Source organism: Eptatretus burgeri, chromosome 3 (genome assembly GCF_056783735.1).
Source record: "Eptatretus burgeri isolate ZD-2024b chromosome 3, Ebu_testis_v1, whole genome shotgun sequence".
Classification (NCBI taxonomy): domain Eukaryota; kingdom Metazoa; phylum Chordata; class Myxini; order Myxiniformes; family Myxinidae; genus Eptatretus; species Eptatretus burgeri.
The window spans coordinates 63,457,605-63,475,071 of record NC_140963.1 but is presented as its reverse complement, the minus strand read 5'-3'; the positions used below and the strand labels follow the sequence as shown (position 1 = coordinate 63,475,071).

At 44.8% G+C, this 17,467-nt stretch overlaps 1 protein-coding gene across 1 annotated transcript in view; it reads right to left on the bottom strand.

Moving 5' to 3' along the window:
- The window catches only part of RNF113A (ring finger protein 113A), a 94,978-nt gene that overhangs the window by 47,977 nt on the left and 29,534 nt on the right, over window positions 1–17,467 (bottom strand). The window contains exon 3 of the mRNA XM_085873765.1: window positions 10,284–10,379. Within this exon, the coding sequence (XP_085729891.1) occupies window positions 10,284–10,379 (96 nt within the window). The remainder of the gene's footprint in view (window positions 1–10,283; window positions 10,380–17,467) is intronic.

Below are 17,467 nucleotides of genomic sequence, written 5' to 3'. Positions count from 1 at the left end.
ACTCAAGTGAACCTTATATCTTATTCATTAAATATGATGTCAACAGTGCTGACAGAGTTATAGTTCTTTTCTCCATTTTTTTTTTGGGGGGGGGGGGGGTTGGAAATCACTTAAAACATGTAGAAATGCAAAAAAAAGAAATCGAAATTTTGTTGAAAAAAAAGCTGCAAAAAATGTTTTTTTTCTCTAACAATGTTTTTGTGGGGGGGGGAGGTTGGAAATCACTTAAAACATGTAGAAATGCAAAAAAAAAAATTGGGGGGGGGGGGTTGGAAATCACTTAAAACGTAGAAATGCAAAAATAAAATAAAAATTTCTCTAAATTTTTTTTTTGGGGGGGGGGGGGACCAAGTCCAAAATCTAATGGCATGGTCCTTGGACCATACCTAACCCCCCCACCAAGTTTCGTCGAAATCCGTCGAGGAGTTTTTCCGTAATACTGTTCACAACAAAACAAACAAACAAACAGAAAGGGGTGAAAACAGTAACCTCCGATCTTCAATGGCAGAGGTTAGCAAGTTCTTGAATGATGAATATTCATGATAAAAAGTTCTGAAAATGGCCGCTTTGAATCTCTACAAGTGTCATACTTGTAATTGTTAAATAAAACATATATCTTGTAATAAAGTACAAATTCGGACCAACAATAACACACAGAAAAAACACAAAGAAATAAAGTTACATCAATGCCGAGATTCAAGGTCACACTCCTGCATGTCAGGTCAGGTTAGATCTGTGACCAGCTACAGGTACCATGTAAACCTGTACTAACCTGTTCCATGGTCGGGTTGTCGGCGACTAAACCGTCTCCCCCACCAGGTTTTCTGGTGAGGAGGGTGTTTGGATATGGACACCCAGCAGGATTAAAAACAAAACCTGTCAAAGGGCGGAGGAGCTCCTTGTGAGCCAACGGCCATCCATATCTAGTGTGCAACTGTGTCTGCGGACGTCCTCCTGCAGTTTGGTTACTTCTTATTAGGAGGTTGGTGGCAGGATTTGCACTCCGGCCACCGTAAAACCCTTCATTCCGCAAAACGCAAAAAAAATCTGAAAACCCACTCCGTGGGAGTACCTCCTGTGCAGCTTCCCCTCGCAGGGCAGCTCACCGGATGATGGGATTGGGGCAAAGCCTTCGGGACCCCCAATCTTTGATGAAAGGAGGGAAACCACGGGGTAACATCCCTGGGTCAGATTGCGGGAGAGTGTGTCGGAGTGGTGCTGAGGTGTCGTCCACCAGACGGCGGTCTCCTTGGGTTAACCTGAGGTGGTCCTTCGGGTGGGTGCCTGGAATGTCCTATCCCTAAGAGAGGATGATCATCTTTCTCTGTTATCATCTGAGCTCAAGCGTTTGGACATCGCTATTGCAGCTCTCTCTGAGGTTCGGAGACCGGATTGCGGCGAGATAATGGTGGGTGGTTACACCTACTATTGGTCTGGTCGCTCTGATGGTTACCATAATCAAGGAGTTGCTGTAGCTGTGTCCAATAAGCTGACCCCAATGATAATTGAGGTAACACCGTCAACGAGCGTATTATGAGACGAAGGATTCGTCACTGCTTGGGTGTCATTTCCCTGGTCTCTGTCTATGTTCCGACTGAGGCGAGTGATCTCACTGTGAAGGACACATTTTACGTCACGCTCGAGTCTGTGGTTGATCGGTGCCCCAGACGAGATACACTTCTCGTCTTGGGGGATTTCAATGCATCGACTGGAACTGATAGGGATGGTTATGAGGTGTGTGTTGGTCCCCATGGGTCAGGAACTATGAACCAGAATAGCACTAAGTTCCTTGACTTTGCAAGAAGAACTAAGTTCCTTGACTCTACCAGAGTGCTCAGTTCCTCAATACTGACCACCGGCTTGTTGTAGCAACGCTAAAGCTGCACCTTAAATCCTGGAGAATGGTACCATCCCAGCCTAGGCTGGATGTTGGCAAGCTCAGGGATGAGAGAGTAGCTGAGGAGTTTGCGAACAGGCTGAGTGGACATTTGGGGTCTCTGGGTGCTTTTGGGGGTCCTGAAGAGTTGTGGAGCGCCTTCAAGACCACCGTACTTGATGTTGCCGGTGGATGTCTTGGAACTCACCACAGGGCAAAGAAGAATTTTGTCTCTCAAGGGACACTGGATACCATTGACCAGTCACAGGGCCAGGCTGAATGGCAGAGCTGAGCTGTTCAGGGAGCTGAGGCGTAAAACTGTACGTGCACAAAGGGTGGACAAGTAGGCCTATGTGCGAGGAATCTGTGAGGGGGTAGAGCATCACCTGTGGACAGGTGATTCTCGTCCCGCTTACAGGAGAATTCGCGCATTGCGTTCATCCAAGCCCATCCCTCGGAGCACTGCAGTGAGAGCAGAGAGTGGTAGGCTCTTGACAGAGGAGTCTGAAGTGAAGGCCCGCTGGGCCGGTTACTTTTAGCGGTTGTACCTGGCTGATCCCCGAGCTGTCGAGTTGGACGTCAAGGGTGTTACAATCCCTGTTGCTGACCCTCCAATCAACTGTGGTCCACCTTCGCTTGTGGAGACACGGGCTATGGTGAACCGGTTGAAACGGGGCAAAGCTCCAGGGATCTGTGGCATCCATGCTGAACTTCTCAAGGCTGGTGGAAATGCTGCACTCGTGTGGTTGCATGCAGTTTTGTGCTCTGCCTGGAACACAGGCATCATCCCAACTGATTGGAAGAGGGACCTTGTTGTCCCTCTCTGGAAAGGGAAGGGTGATTGCCAAAACTGCAACAACTACCGAGGGGTGACGCTGCTCTCAGTGCTGGGCAAGGTCTTTGCTCGAATAATTATTGATAGGGTTAGCCACCATCTGCTTGAGCACCAGCGTCCAGAGCAGTCAGGCTTTACACCAAAGAGGTCAACGATTGACCGTATCCTTGCTCTTCGTGTCCTCACCGAACGCAGACGAGAGTTTCGGCAGGGGCTGCTTGCAGCCTATGTTGATCTCTGTAAAGCGTTCGATTCAGTGAATCGGGATGTCCTCTGGAGGATTCATGGTCTTCGTGGGGTGCCACCAAAACTGATCGATCTGATGTCTGAACTCTACTCTGGAACTGAGAGTGCTGTGAAGTGTGGTAGTACCATCTCTGACTTATTTCCATTTGTTACTGGAATTCGTCAGGGGTGTGTACTGGCCCCCACACTTTTCAGCACTTGTATGGACTGGATTTTAGGGAGGATGTCGGAAAGACCAAGCTGCGGTGCATCGTTTGGGAATGTCAAGATCTCGGACCTTGATTTCGCAGATGATGCAGTCATCTTTGCGGAGACTTTAGATATCCTTTTGGGGGCCCTCGAGGTGCTGAATGAGGAGTCGGAGCCGCTGGGATTACGGGTTTCTTGGGTCAAAACTAAGATCCAGGCTTTCAATGACATCTTGGATGCTGCTGTCCTGTCTGTGTCTGTTTGTGGTGAGGATGTTGAGGTCATGGAGAGATTCACTTTCCTTGGCAGTGATATTCATGTCTCTGCTGGCTGTGAGTCAGAGGTCAATAGACGTCTGGGTCGGGCTTGGGGAGTCATGGATTCACTGGTTCATGGGGTGTGGTGCTGCCGGTACCTGTGCGGGAGGACGAAAGTCCGAGTCTTCAAGTCCTTGATGCTTCTAGTCTTTTTTTTTGTATACCTTGTCGAGGCTCGTATGAGAGCAAACACACAACACACAGCAAGGGGGGCATGAGACAAGAGGGGTGGGAGTGGGAAGGACAAAACAGTGGGGAACAGAGACATTAGGAGATCTGTGGAAGGGAGAGGGATGGGATGGGGAACATGGGGAATACAAGATGGACATTACAGGGACTTTCAGGAAGGAAAGCAGGGGAATTGAAGGAAGTGGGCTTGGGTGGATTATCGGGGGTAGAAAAGATCGAGGATTTGGATGGGGGAAGATAAGAGGTGGTGGTGAACAGCTGTTTTGAAAGCCTGGAGGGAAGAATGGGAAAGAATAGAGTGAGGAAGTTTATTCCAAAGGCGGGAAAAAAGAGGAATGAAAGAGTGAAGATGAGCAGTGATTCGTGATTTTGGTAGTTTTACCAGAAGGGGGTTGTTGGCGGACCTTGAGCGCCCTGTGGAAATGTGGTGGGGACAAATCGCAGAGAGAGCAGGGGGGGCAAGGCTAGAGAGGAGTCGGTAGAAGACAGAAAGACCACCGACCAACCTGCGGTGATTGAGTGAGAGGCCCAAAGACTCAGCTTCATTGCGGGAGATGCCGATGATCTTAAATGCCCTGGTTTCGACAGCGAGAAGCCGAGAAAAGTGGGAGGCAGGAGCACCAGCCCAGAGGGGAGAGCAGTACTCCATCAGGCTACGGACAAAAGCTTTGTAAGTGGTCAGGAGCTCAAGAGGGCCGAGGAAGGACTTTGCACGACGGAGGATTCCCAGTCGGCGACTGGCTTTTGAGGCGAGGTTGGAAATGTGACTTTCCCAGGAAAGGTCATGGCAGACAGTGAGACCCAGAAGCTTGAAAGAAAAGACTTCTTCCAGAGGATTGTTGAGAAAGTGGATGGGGGGGGGTTTGTAAATGGTCCTTTCGAAGAGACAAGTGAGAGTGTGAGATTTGTCCGGATTGAAAGACATGTTCCACGTGTTGGACCAGTTTGTGATTTTATCCAGATCTGCAGTGAGCGAAGAAGCTGCTGCTTGCCGGTCTGAGGGATGACAGATGGTACGGCTGAGGGTGGAGTCGTCAGCAAAGAGAAATAGAGGATTTTCCAGAGAGTCGGAGAGATCATTGATGAAAACCAGAAAAAGAACAGGGCCCAGAATGCTACCTTGAGGAACTCCAGCCTGGACAGGAAGAGGGGATGAAAGAACTCCATTTAGGGCCACACGTTGACTGTGACAGGAGAGGAAGTCTGCGAGCCATGAGTGGAGATGGCCTTGGATACCATGGGAAGAGAGTTTGGTGAGTAGTGCAGGGTGCCAGACTGTGTCAAAAGCACGTGATATGTCCAGGGATACGGCTCCGATTTCCTGTCTGGTATTGAGGATCTCCATCCATTGATGGGAGAGCAGAAGCAGCATATCCAGGGTAGAGTGACCTGGTCTGAAACCAAATTGATGATTGGAAATCAAGCCATTGGAGAAGAGGAAGGATTTCATGTCTGAAGCGATGATGGATTCCATAACCTTGCTGATGATTGGGAGAAGGCTGATTGGTCTGTAGTTTCAGGGATCTGTTTTTGCACCTTTTTTATGCAGGGCAGTGATGTTAGCAGATTTCCAAGCAGATGGCAGATGACCTTGGGCAAATGAGAGGGTGAATAGAACAGAGAGAGGGTGAGCAAGAGCAGAAGAGCAGGCTTTGAGGACACGTGTCCTGATGCCGTCTGGACCGGTTGCAGAATCTGACTCGAGGTTTGAAAGCAAGCTCTCCACCTTGTCAGTCGAAAAGGACACAGAGTCCAGGGACAGTTGGGTGCGACTGGGTAAAGTGGGTAGAGATAGTGATGGGTTTAGGACACAAGATTTAGCTGCAAACACCGAGTTTAGACATTCAGCTTTATCACGTGTGGTATCAGCAGTGCGGCCATTTGAGGTAAGGGAGGGGATGGAGGGGGATCATACACCAGAAACAGATTTGATTAAACGCCACCAGGATTTTGAGGAGGGAGAGAGGTTTGAGAGTTCAGACTTGAGATGAGAAAGATGTTGTTTTCTGGCTCTCCTGAGGGTAGATACACACTTGTTCCGAGCTTTGTGGAAGGAACTGAGATTGCCCTCAGTTGGGTTTGCTTTCCATGAGGCAAAGGCAAGTTGTTTCAGGACAACTGCCTCGCCACAAACTTCAGTAAACCAAGGGCGGGAGGAAGGGTAGGACAACTGAACACGAGAGGGGATAAATCTGTGCATGAGGGAGAGCAAGTTTCTTTGAAAGAATTCCCAGGATGAGTTGATGTTTGAGATAGTAGTGATAGGAGACCAGTCTGTAAGTTTGATGGCTGCTCGGAGACCCTGCCAGTCGGCTTGAGTGAAATGCCAGACTCGACGGCGGTGAGGTGGTTCTCTGATAATAGCCAGAGAGATGTCCACTTTGACAAGGACGTGGTCAGAAGAACCGATTGGAGCGAAGGAAGAGCAGCAGTTGGTTATCCACATATATTTATAATGTTGGTTCTATTGGCCAATAGTCTTGCTCTATGGATGCGAGACTTGGACTCTGACCAAGGATCTGAGACGGAGACTTAATTTCTTTGGTACCAGGTCTCTTCGGAGAATCCTTGGCTATCGCTGGTCAGATTTTGTGTACAACGAGCGGTTGCTGAGAGAGAATTGGATGAGATTTGTTACCTGCATGGTCCGTGAGCGTCAGTTGCGGCTGTATGGACATGTGGCTCGTTTTCCTGACGCTGATCCTGCTCACCAGCTTCTCTCAGCGAGGGAGTCTCGTGAGTGGAGGAGGCCAATGGGCCGACCACATGCCTCGTGGTTGCAGCAGGTTGACCAGCATCTCAAGGAGATGGGGATGGGTCTGGCATCTTACTGGGGGATGGCCAGACGGAGGCCCCTGGAGTACCGGCGGAAAGTGGATGCAGCGACGCGGTGTTCTGGCACATGCTCCCATACCTGACCTGACCTGACCTGACTCCTGTATGTGCTTAGTGATTGCAGAGGGGGAGGGTGGACCTGGACCACTCATCAAAACACATTGGCCGAGCTGGTAAAATAAGCCTAAAATCCCAAAATACATGATAATAAGTAGGCCATAAGCCTCCAATAAAATGTTGCAAAACAATTACACCACTGAAACAACCATATTCATTCAAAAGTTTATGATAATATTTGTTCTTTGAAATTCCAGATTGTAAAATGAACCTAAAATATGATTGCTTTAATGTTACAAATAAATAGTTATAGTGATCACACCCAAAATTTACATTTGATTCCATATTACTGTGTACACTTAGCATACAAAACATGAGGAACACCTTCCTAATATTAAGTTCCAACCCCCCCTCCCACGTTCGTTTTGCCCTCAGAACGGCCTCAATTTGTTGGGGCATGGACTCTACATGGTGTCAAAAGCGTTCCACAGGGATGTTGGCCCATGTTGACTCCAATGCTTCCCACAGTTGTGTCAATTTGACTGGGAGTGGATCTCTACTCTGAATGGCCTGTTCCAGCTCATTCCACAGATGCTCAATTGGATTGAAATCTGGTGACTGGGCAAGCCACTGCAGTAAACTGAATTCACTATCATGGTCATGGAACCATTCCTCATGGCATGTGTATATGAAGAAGAATTGCGTTGCTCAGCCAGTGGATCACCCAGATAGCTCAGATGGCAGAGCACTGTTAGGTTTGCCAGAGGACCTGGGTTCGATTCCTGGTCTGGGCCCATAATTTTTCCACATATATTTATAATGTTGGTTCTGTCTTGTATGTATGTATATATATATATATATATATATATATATATATATATATATATATATATATATATATATATATATATATATATATATATATATATATGTGATTGGGGCGGTTGGGATTACACATTTTTAAAGAAGGCGCTTCCAACCAAAGTAAAAAAACTAGATCGACTCCACTAATTTGAACAAAAAATAGCTCCGCAAAGCGGGCGTAACCCCTCAGCCCATGCATTGTTAAAGGAAGCAGTGATATCACGATGATGCAGTCAGTTAGAGCACGTTGGACGTCATATCCAAAATCAATCAGACTTCAAGATGGCTACCGTGGCGGCTCGTGAAAATCGCAGCGCGCCCATTTTCGAAAGGAACCTTCCTCTACTCAACTCCAACACACACACATTGCAAAAATGCATTTAATCGGACAAGCCAAGCCATTCTCGAAATTGACGAAAACCAATTTCAAGACGACTGCCGTGGCGGCTCGTGAAAATCGCAGCGCGCCCATTTTCGAAAGGAACCTTCCGCTACTCAACCCCAACATACCCTGCAAAAATGGATTTAATCGGACAAGGCGTTCTCCTCGAAATTGAAGGAAACCAAAAGTTGACAGACGCCCGGACGGACGCCGGACAATGCCTGTGACGACAATACCCCTTAGCCCAATTTGGGCTGAGTGGTAAAAAGCGAGAGCGGACCTAGTTTCAAGCAACGTTTCGCCGGCTTCGCAGCCAGCTTCATCAGGCACAATGGACTATTGTATACAAAGTGATGAAATATATATGAAGACCACAAGGGGAAAACCAGAGATGTCAGGATAAGTCAATTTTGAAGAAACTGAAAAACAAAGTTTCAAGACTTTGGTGGACTGTTTAATTTCTGTCATATAGATTTCTTTTCCAGTAAAAGGAAGAGTGATCATTGGCCGATCAAATTAAGCATGTAGCATTTGCCAAGCTTCTGTGTTATTTAATTTAAGAGTAAAGAACGAATCAATGTTGCAAACTGACATCACTGGTTATTCCCTTGTTTAATAATTGCCATGCAATTTTAACCCAGGATGTGGAGCAAATTCATGCTTCATGGTTATTAGCATACATTACATGAATTTGGTGATCACAGATTATCTTTTTCAACATTAAACGGTTATTGTTTTTTGTTTGATTGGTGTTCAACGCCATACTCAAGGGTATTTCGCTTATATGACGACGGATTCTCCATTTCTTACTCCGTACTATTAATATGATGGAAAACCGGGAGGAAACCAAGGATAAACCACCCCCGCGATAGCCGGTCACCTCATGTGACTCCCTCATATACCTAAGCAGGTTGATTGGGTGGTGGGTACATCGATTGAAGATGGGTACTCAGACGCGCTAACCATTAAGCCACGGCGTGGGTCCCATAAAAGTCACAATAAAGGTTTGACCAGGCTTGAACCACGATATGCACCAACTACGGAGCCCATGATATAACAAATAGGCCATTGTAGTGCTCAGAGTTTATGCTGTGAAAGTTTTACAACCTTTCATTTTTTAGTTTCTCAACTCTGAATATTATGGTGGAACAGTTAACATGAATGAAAGGGAGATAACCAGGAGTAAAGTACTGACAACTCTGGGTTTCGACTTGTTCAGCTTTGACAACACTTGTTTTTTCATTGCACGGCTAAACTTTATACCATATTAATTATGTGACACCCCTGATTATTTGTTAAAGTAATATTATGAGAGGAAACCTTATGTTGCCAACTATTGGCAGGTGCAATAACCCTGAAATTTATAAAAAGTGACATCTCTGGTTTTCCCCTTGTGGTCTTCATATATATATATATATATATATATATATATATATATATATATATATATATATATATATATATATATATATATATATATATATATATATATATATATATATATATATATATATACATAGATATATAAATAATCAGATACCGTGCGACTCCAAACCATGAGTGGTGAAAGCGCGGGCTCTGTGTCCCATACAGCGCTTGCTGCATGATACTGGGAGAGGATAAGTGCCACCTGCCACACAGAACATTATCTCCCGCTTTACCAAACACAACCTGGAGTCATCAATGGTCTGCGGTCAGGCGCAATTTGATGATGATAATTAATGTCGTTCTCCGACCTAAGACGAACATCGTGATGTCACCGCCATAACGCACACACTGTCTTGCGGCTCCCGGAAGTGCGATCTCGCAGAGGTGGCATGAGGCTGAATGAAACCCCCATTGCACAATGAGCATTGCCACGTGGAACAGGTTCCATTCTTCCTCTCTATCTTGCGTCCCCGTCCCTCTCCCTCTCCCTCTCCCTCTCCCTCTCCCTCTCCCTCTCCCTCTCCCTTTCCCTCTCCCTCTCCCTCTCCCTCTCCCTCTCTCTCTCTCTCTCTCTTTGCCTCTGTCTCACGCCTCCCCCCCCACCCCGAATGAATGAAATTATTTATATGAAATTACATTATTTATTAAAGCTGTCAAGGATCATCATCATTGAAGACCTGCAACCATAACAATATGTTTGAATTTCATCATTAAATATCCAGCAAAATACACAATGGTGACAATGATTTTAATGGAATGCAAGAGCAACATGGTACCCAGGGGTTTATATGGGTTCTGATGGACTCTGGATGCTACTGGAATTAAATTCCTTAATGCAAGCCCAGAATGCAAGTTTGATTCCATACACCTTCATAAAACAGCATAATAATATGAAGCGTCGTTTATTTATTTATCGTTTGAACATTTCATAGTGTATCATTTTTATGTATCGTTTGTCCTTTTTACAAACACTAAAAAAAAAGCCTCAAACATTACAAGACTGTGATACGGTTGTGTAAAAAAAGGGTTAATAAAACTTACAATCCAAATTTAGACATGACTTACTGCTGAGCGGGTAGACTTGTACGTGACCGCGAATCCTCCATCGCCCTCGCTCTCACTGGAACTGGCATGCCGTCTCTCTCTTGCTTCTCGTCTTGTCTATTCAAACAGCACAGCAATGCAAATAAGAAAATGGCATTAATTTCAAAAGATACCCTTTTGCAATGTTATCGTAGATGTATCACACCTTGATATACAAAATAAATGCTTGTTAAAATAAAAATGAAAAACAAAATCGAAATGATAAAGAACTTGAAAATAAAAGAACTGCACCAAGTGGACAAAAATCAAGGACTTCATATTTGGCGATGATGAACACGGACATGAACAAGAACGTAACGAGAACGAGAATGAGGACGAGGATGAGGACAAGGAGGAGAAGGAGGAGAAGGAGGAGAAGGAGAAGGAGAAGGAGGAGAAGGAGGAGAAGAAGGAGAAGAAGGAGGAGAAGGAGAAGGAGAAGAAGAACAAGACTCCATTTGTTCAATTTGCTGCTGCCAGTCTTTGACAATAACAATAATAAGTCTCTACTAAGATAAGCATCATAAACAGAGTGCATTTTCAACAAGTACTCAAGAGACGACTCTTCTCGACAGAAACATCCTCACAAACCCAGTCCTCAGTCAGAATACTTCCAGCAACCGTGGCTTAGCCACACCAAGGAAATAGTGGATGCAGCAAACCCCGTTTTGGCAGTCCTTTGAGATTCCAGAGTTGCTGGAACTTTGGGGAAATGAAAATATGCAGGCTGAACTCGGTTCAAGTTAAAATGATGAAAAGGTGTTTGCTCACATTTCAGCGCAGCTGTTATCCAATTAAGTGCATCGTCTGGTGAAGCTATGTCTACACAAAATATGAAAGCACTCAAACTTGCAGTCAAAAAAATTAAGGACCACAACAGGGAAAGTGGGGTCGTACCAAACAAATCCAACCTTGGGAACAGGTCTGCAAACCAGTGGAACAGCTAGGATTAATACGATGAGAAACGTCGCCTCGAGATAACTCCAAAGAGATCAGCATGTCTCAAAAGACCAAGATAGCCAGTTGCCCCAGAACTTCCTGCAGGATCCCACATCCAGAGTTGTGATATCACCCTCTCATTGCTCCTGTTTACATCCCTACGCCCCATCAGCAGCTCCTCTCCATGTTCCTAATGATGTGGACTTAAAAAACTCCAGGGCCTCCGTTCCAACCTGACAGATCTCTGAATGCAGGCCACTGCCGATAAACCAGACATCATCTGTTTAACAGAATCCTTCTTCCCCCAAGACATCCCTGACTCCTTAGTGTCTCTCTCCCTGGCTATTGACTCCTCCGGTTTGATCGACCTGAACCCCATCTTGGCAGAGGAGTTGCACTATACATCAAAAACTCAAATTGTCACTCCATGTACTGCTCTCAGACATTCCAAACCCAAGGAGTACCTCTGGCTGCGACTTCCCCTCAGCTCCCACGTCATGTTTATCTGTGTGTTGCACCGTCCTCAAAACAGTGCCAACTCCATCAATAACTACATATATATATATATATATATATATATATATATATATATATATATATATATATATATATATATATATATATATATATATACACATATATATTAGGGTGGTCCAAAAAAAGTCGAAAAAAAATAGAATGTTGCTCCACAAGCTTAAAATTATTCTAATATGATCCAATAACGCGCATAAAATGTTTTAGCTTGATCGGAGGTGATTTAGAGGTCGCTCCATATGACGACTTTTAGTCTCATGACTTGAATAAATTCGGGTATGGTCAGGTACGATTACGGGTACTTCTGGGTGTCCCAGGTGGAAATGGAGTGCATTTTAGAACTCTATGGCATCGATTTACTCTAAGAAATGACTGCACCGACATTGAATTCACTACCATTTCGAAAATATGACCGAAAACAAAATTTATCATTACTGGAGTTGAGCAACGAATCCTACACATTTCGATATTTTCTAATCTATAATTAATTTGTTGCCCGTCGAAACATTTCTTAGAGTAAATCGACCCCACTGAGTTCGAAAATGCAGTCCGTTTTCACCTAGGAAGTTCAGAAGTGTACGGATTCGCATCTCACCATACCCTAATTTAATATAATAATAACTAAATAAATAACTAACATATTTTTCGTGAATCATTGAATCTAAAACACTGGATGTTGGGCCGTCTAGAAATAAGTTCAGGTGGAAGTGGAGACAGCAATAGAGGTGGAGATGATAGTGGTATTTGGTAAATGAGACGAAATATTCTAATAGTTTGCAATTCCATTCATTGAAAAATTATGGTATGGCCAGATTACTTTTACGTGTACTTCTGTACTTTCTAGGTGAAAAAGGACTGCATTTTCGAACTCAGTGGGGTCGATTTACTCAAAGAAATGTTTAGATGGACATCAAATTAATTATAGATTAGAAAATATTGAAATGTGTAGGATAAGTTACTCAACTCCAGTAATGATATATCTTGTTTTAGGTCATATTTTCGAAATGGTAGTGAATTCAATGTCGGTGCTGTCATTGCTGAGAGTAAATCGACCCCATAGAGTTCGAAAATGCACTCTATTTCCACCTCGGACATCCAGAAGTACCCGTAATCGTACCTGACCATTCCCGAATTTAACCAACTCATGAAAATAAAATAAAAGTCGTCATATGGAGCGACCTCTAAATCACCGCCGATCATCTTAAAAAATTTTATGCGCGTTATTGAATCATAGTGGAATAATTTAAGGCTTGTGGAGACAACATCGGAGTATTTATTTTTTTTAATTTTTTTGGCTGCTTTTGGACCACCCTAATATATATATATATATATATATATATATATATATATATATATATATATATATATATATATATATATATATATATATATATATTGTTGCGAATTCGCGCCCGCCGGCGTGCGAACGGCCACGTGACTCGAATCGCGGCACGTCGCCCACCGGACGGACAATTCTGTCGTGACCCTCTCGGACTAACGCCGGGAGATAGTCACGGGTGGGCCTTTCGGCCTCACCACGATCGTGCCAATCAGCCACCCGCGTGGGATAGGGTTGTTCGCCAAACTCGACCTACCTAAGTTCCCACGCGGATGGTAGTCCGGGCGATCGCACCTCGCCGCAGGTTGACTCCGGACACGGGCCGCTTAAGCGATCCGTTCCGTGCTATCGGGATAACCGAGCGGTGTTATCGTCGGCCTCGATGGTTCCGATTAATTATCGGGCATATTAAGCCCACGACGAACCCGTTACGTGAAGCAAGATGGAGATTCAATTAAAGAAAAGACGAAGCTAAACGGGAAAACAGTTCAACATAATGCACATTTATTCCGCGGCACACGGAGAGCACACATATAGCAAATGCAACAAAAGAAACAATGACGCAGAGATACGACCGACTATGCGAGCACACGGCAACACTTAAACAGTTTTACTTCACAGACGGCGCCGACACACATTTACTCAAAAGCAAAGGAAAAGAAAGCCACCCTCAGAGGCAAGGGGGCAGACGGGCCCGTAGGCCAATGTGTGCGCGGGACCTGGAGGAGCGGCCAGGCCCACGAGACCGGGGGGGGGGGGTCCTACCCGCGTCTTCGTGATGAGCCGCAAATATGGCAGCGCTGCGGTGCCCCGACTTCGTGCTCCTTCGTGGGTTTCGTTGGCACCGCTTGGAGTGGGGTGGGAACGGGGCCCCCCTTTTCGCACTATCTCAGCGCGGGGGAAAGGGGGAATTGTTGATGCTCTGGGGAAGGGGTATAGCTGGCTTGCTTGGGTCCCTGACGAGCGATTCCACCGCGACCTCGTCGCCGACCGCCGTCTTCCTTGCCTCGGACTCTTCCCCCAATTCTCCTCAGCCGACTGCAGAAAACCACCTGGACGTCCTCGCCTCCCGACTCCACTCCGCGCTCCAACCCGTCTTGACTGCCTCGCAACAACAACTCTTGCGCAACAACTCTTCTTTCTCTCTGCCCCAAAACTCTCTTCGCTTTTCTGCCACTCAACTCTGCTTTTCTGCTCGGCGTTTTATAGGCCGGCAGGAGAACCCATATGCAAATTTCCGGATCAGGACGAGCTCGGGGGCGGAGCCACGCTCGCCCATTGGATGGAGGAAAAGGGGCGTCAATCTCCCCTGATCCTAGAATTTGCATATCTCGATTCCACACAGACGCGCCTGGAGGCGGGGCCAAGCCACCCCGCGCTTGCTGATTGGACGGATCAGAAGTGGGCGTGTAGCATTCCTGATCCGAATTCTCCTCGGAAAGGCCGCATTTTGCACTCGCGGCTCGGCGCGTATCTTGTACGAGCCCAGGACAGCCCGACGCTCGGTGCTCACAGGTGGTGCGGGAATGGCGGTAGAAGGAGGGAGGTGAGTGTGGTGGAGGGTTTATGGTGATGGTTTGATGGTCATGGTGCGTTTGGGAATGGCATGATGCGATGATGTGGGAGTGAGTTGTGAAGGTAAAGGTCGTGGCTGTTGGCGTTGTTGTTGTTGTGAAGCAGCATTGTGGTTGGTTGTTGTTGTGGGATGGCGGTTGGTTCAAAATAAAGATAGAACAGAAAAACGGCTATCTCAAAGCATCGCAGCCCGAATGAATCACATTTATTCCCACTAAACAACGGGTTTGGGGCTAACTACACATGTACTGAGAGATATCTCACCTATGGGACCTGAATGGTGGTTTGCTAATTTCCACAACCGTAACTATATAGATATATATGTATATATATATATAGATATATATATATATATATATATATATATATATGTATATATATATATATATATATATATATATATAGATATATATATATATATATATATATATATATATGTATATATATATATATATATATACACAGTATATAGCCTGGTGTTGGCGCAGTAGTTAGGGCAGCGGCTTGGGATCCAAAAGGTCCTGAGTTCAAGCCCCGTTGGGCCACTGAATTAATACACCAGGGGGTTGACTCAGCCTGTCATCCTTCCGAGGTCGGCGAAATGAGTACCAGTGTACTGGGCCGGTGTATACCTGGGTTAAAATAGGTGTACCATGTCCCTGCATTGTAAGAGGCAACCAGGGTTGCGTCAGGAAGGGCATCCGGCGTAAAACATGTGCCAAATCACTATGCGGATCATACGGATGATCCGCTGTGGCGACCCCGAACGGAAGAAGCCGAAAGAAGAAGAAGATATATACAGTATATTTGTGTGTATATATATATATATATATATATATATATATATATATATATATATATATATATATATATATATATATATACATATACATATATATATATATATATATATATATATATATATATATATATATATATATATATATATATATATATATATATACATATACACTACGGGTCAAAAGTTATAGAACAACCCCATTTTTCCAGTATTTACTGAAATTTAAGCAGTTCAAGTCCAGTGAATAACCTGAAATGGTACAAAGCTAAGCGGTAAACTGCCAGAGGTTAAAAAAAGTTTAGTTTACCAAAAACTGAAAAATAATGCAAATTTCAGAGTTGTTAAAAAAGGCCCTTTTCAGGGAACAATTAATGGGTTAGCAACTGCAGCTTTTCTGCAGCAATGGAAGTAAATTGAGCCTTGAAAGTTGAGCAAACAATTCTGACAGATGTCCCAACTTTTGTTGATTAGTTACAAACCCTCTGTCTATATAAAAGCAGAGTTGGAACAGACTGTGTTGCTATACCCTCTGAAGCATTATTTGGACAATATTGCACTGCAGGAAGTAGTATATTGCTGTCATAATGGCGAGAAAAAGACAAGTAACAAAGAAAGACACAGACCATTATAACCCTTAAAAGTGTAGGGCTTTCCTTCAGAGAAATTGCAAAGAGCCAGAGTGTCAGTGAGTACAGTTTCCTATACCATCAAAAGGCACTTGGAAACTGGAGGAAACTCTGACAGGAAGAGGTCTGGCAGACCCAAAGCCACAACACAATCAGAAGACAAGTTTCTGAGAGTCAACAGCTTGCGTGATAGGTGGCTCACAGGACAGCAGCTTCAAGCACAGCTTAACACTGGTCGAAGTGAGGAAGTCACAGTTTCAACTGTGAAGAGAAGACTTCGAGCTGCAGGTTTGACAGGTCGAGTGGCAGTAAGAAAGCCATTGCTAAGATGGAAAAATAAGAAAAAGAGGCTTGCCTGGGCCATGAAGCACTGCCAGTGGACTACTGAAAACTGGAAGAAGGTCTTATGGACCGATTAATCAAAATTTGAAATCTTCAGTTCGTCACGCAGGGTTTTTGTACGCCGTCGAGTAGGCGAAAGGATGGTTCCTCAGTGTGTGACACCAACTGTCAAACATGGAGGAAGCGTGATGATCTGGGACTCTTTTGCTGGATCCAGAGTTGGCGACTTGCACAGAGTGACTGGCACCCTGAACCAAAAGGGCAACCACAGCATTTTGCAGTGCTATGCAGTATCCTCTGGTCTACGCCTTGTTGGTCAGGGGTTCATCCTACAGCAAGATAACAACCCAAAACATACTTCCAGGCTATGTAAGAACTACCTTAGAAGAAAAGGACAAGACAGTCGGCTTCAAATCATGGATTGGCCCGCACAGTCTCCAGACTTGAACCCCATCGAGCTGGTTTCGGATGAACTGGACAGAGGGTGAAAGCAAAGCAACCAACAAGTGCAACACATTTGTGGGAACTTCTGCAACAGTGTTGGGAAGAACTTTCTGAACAATATTTGATTTCCATTTTATAAAGAATGCCACGAGAATGTTCGGCTGTTATATCTGCAAAAGGTGGCTACTTTGATGAGTCAAAAATTTAGATTATATTTTGTTAAACAAAACGATTCCATGACTTCTTTATGAAACTGCAATTGTTTATTTATTCTCTGTTAAACTGCTTAAATTTCAGTAAACACTGGAAAAATGGGGGTGTTCTAAAGCTTTCGAATATATATATATATATATATATATATATATATATATATATATATATATATATATATATATATATATATATATATATATATATTGTTACGGATTCTCGCCCGCCGGCGTGCTGACGGCCACGTAACTCGAATCGCGGCACGTCGCCCACCGGACGGACAATCCAGTCGTGACCCTCTCGGACTAACGCCGGGAACCAGTCACGGGTGGACCTTTCGGTCTCACCGCGATCG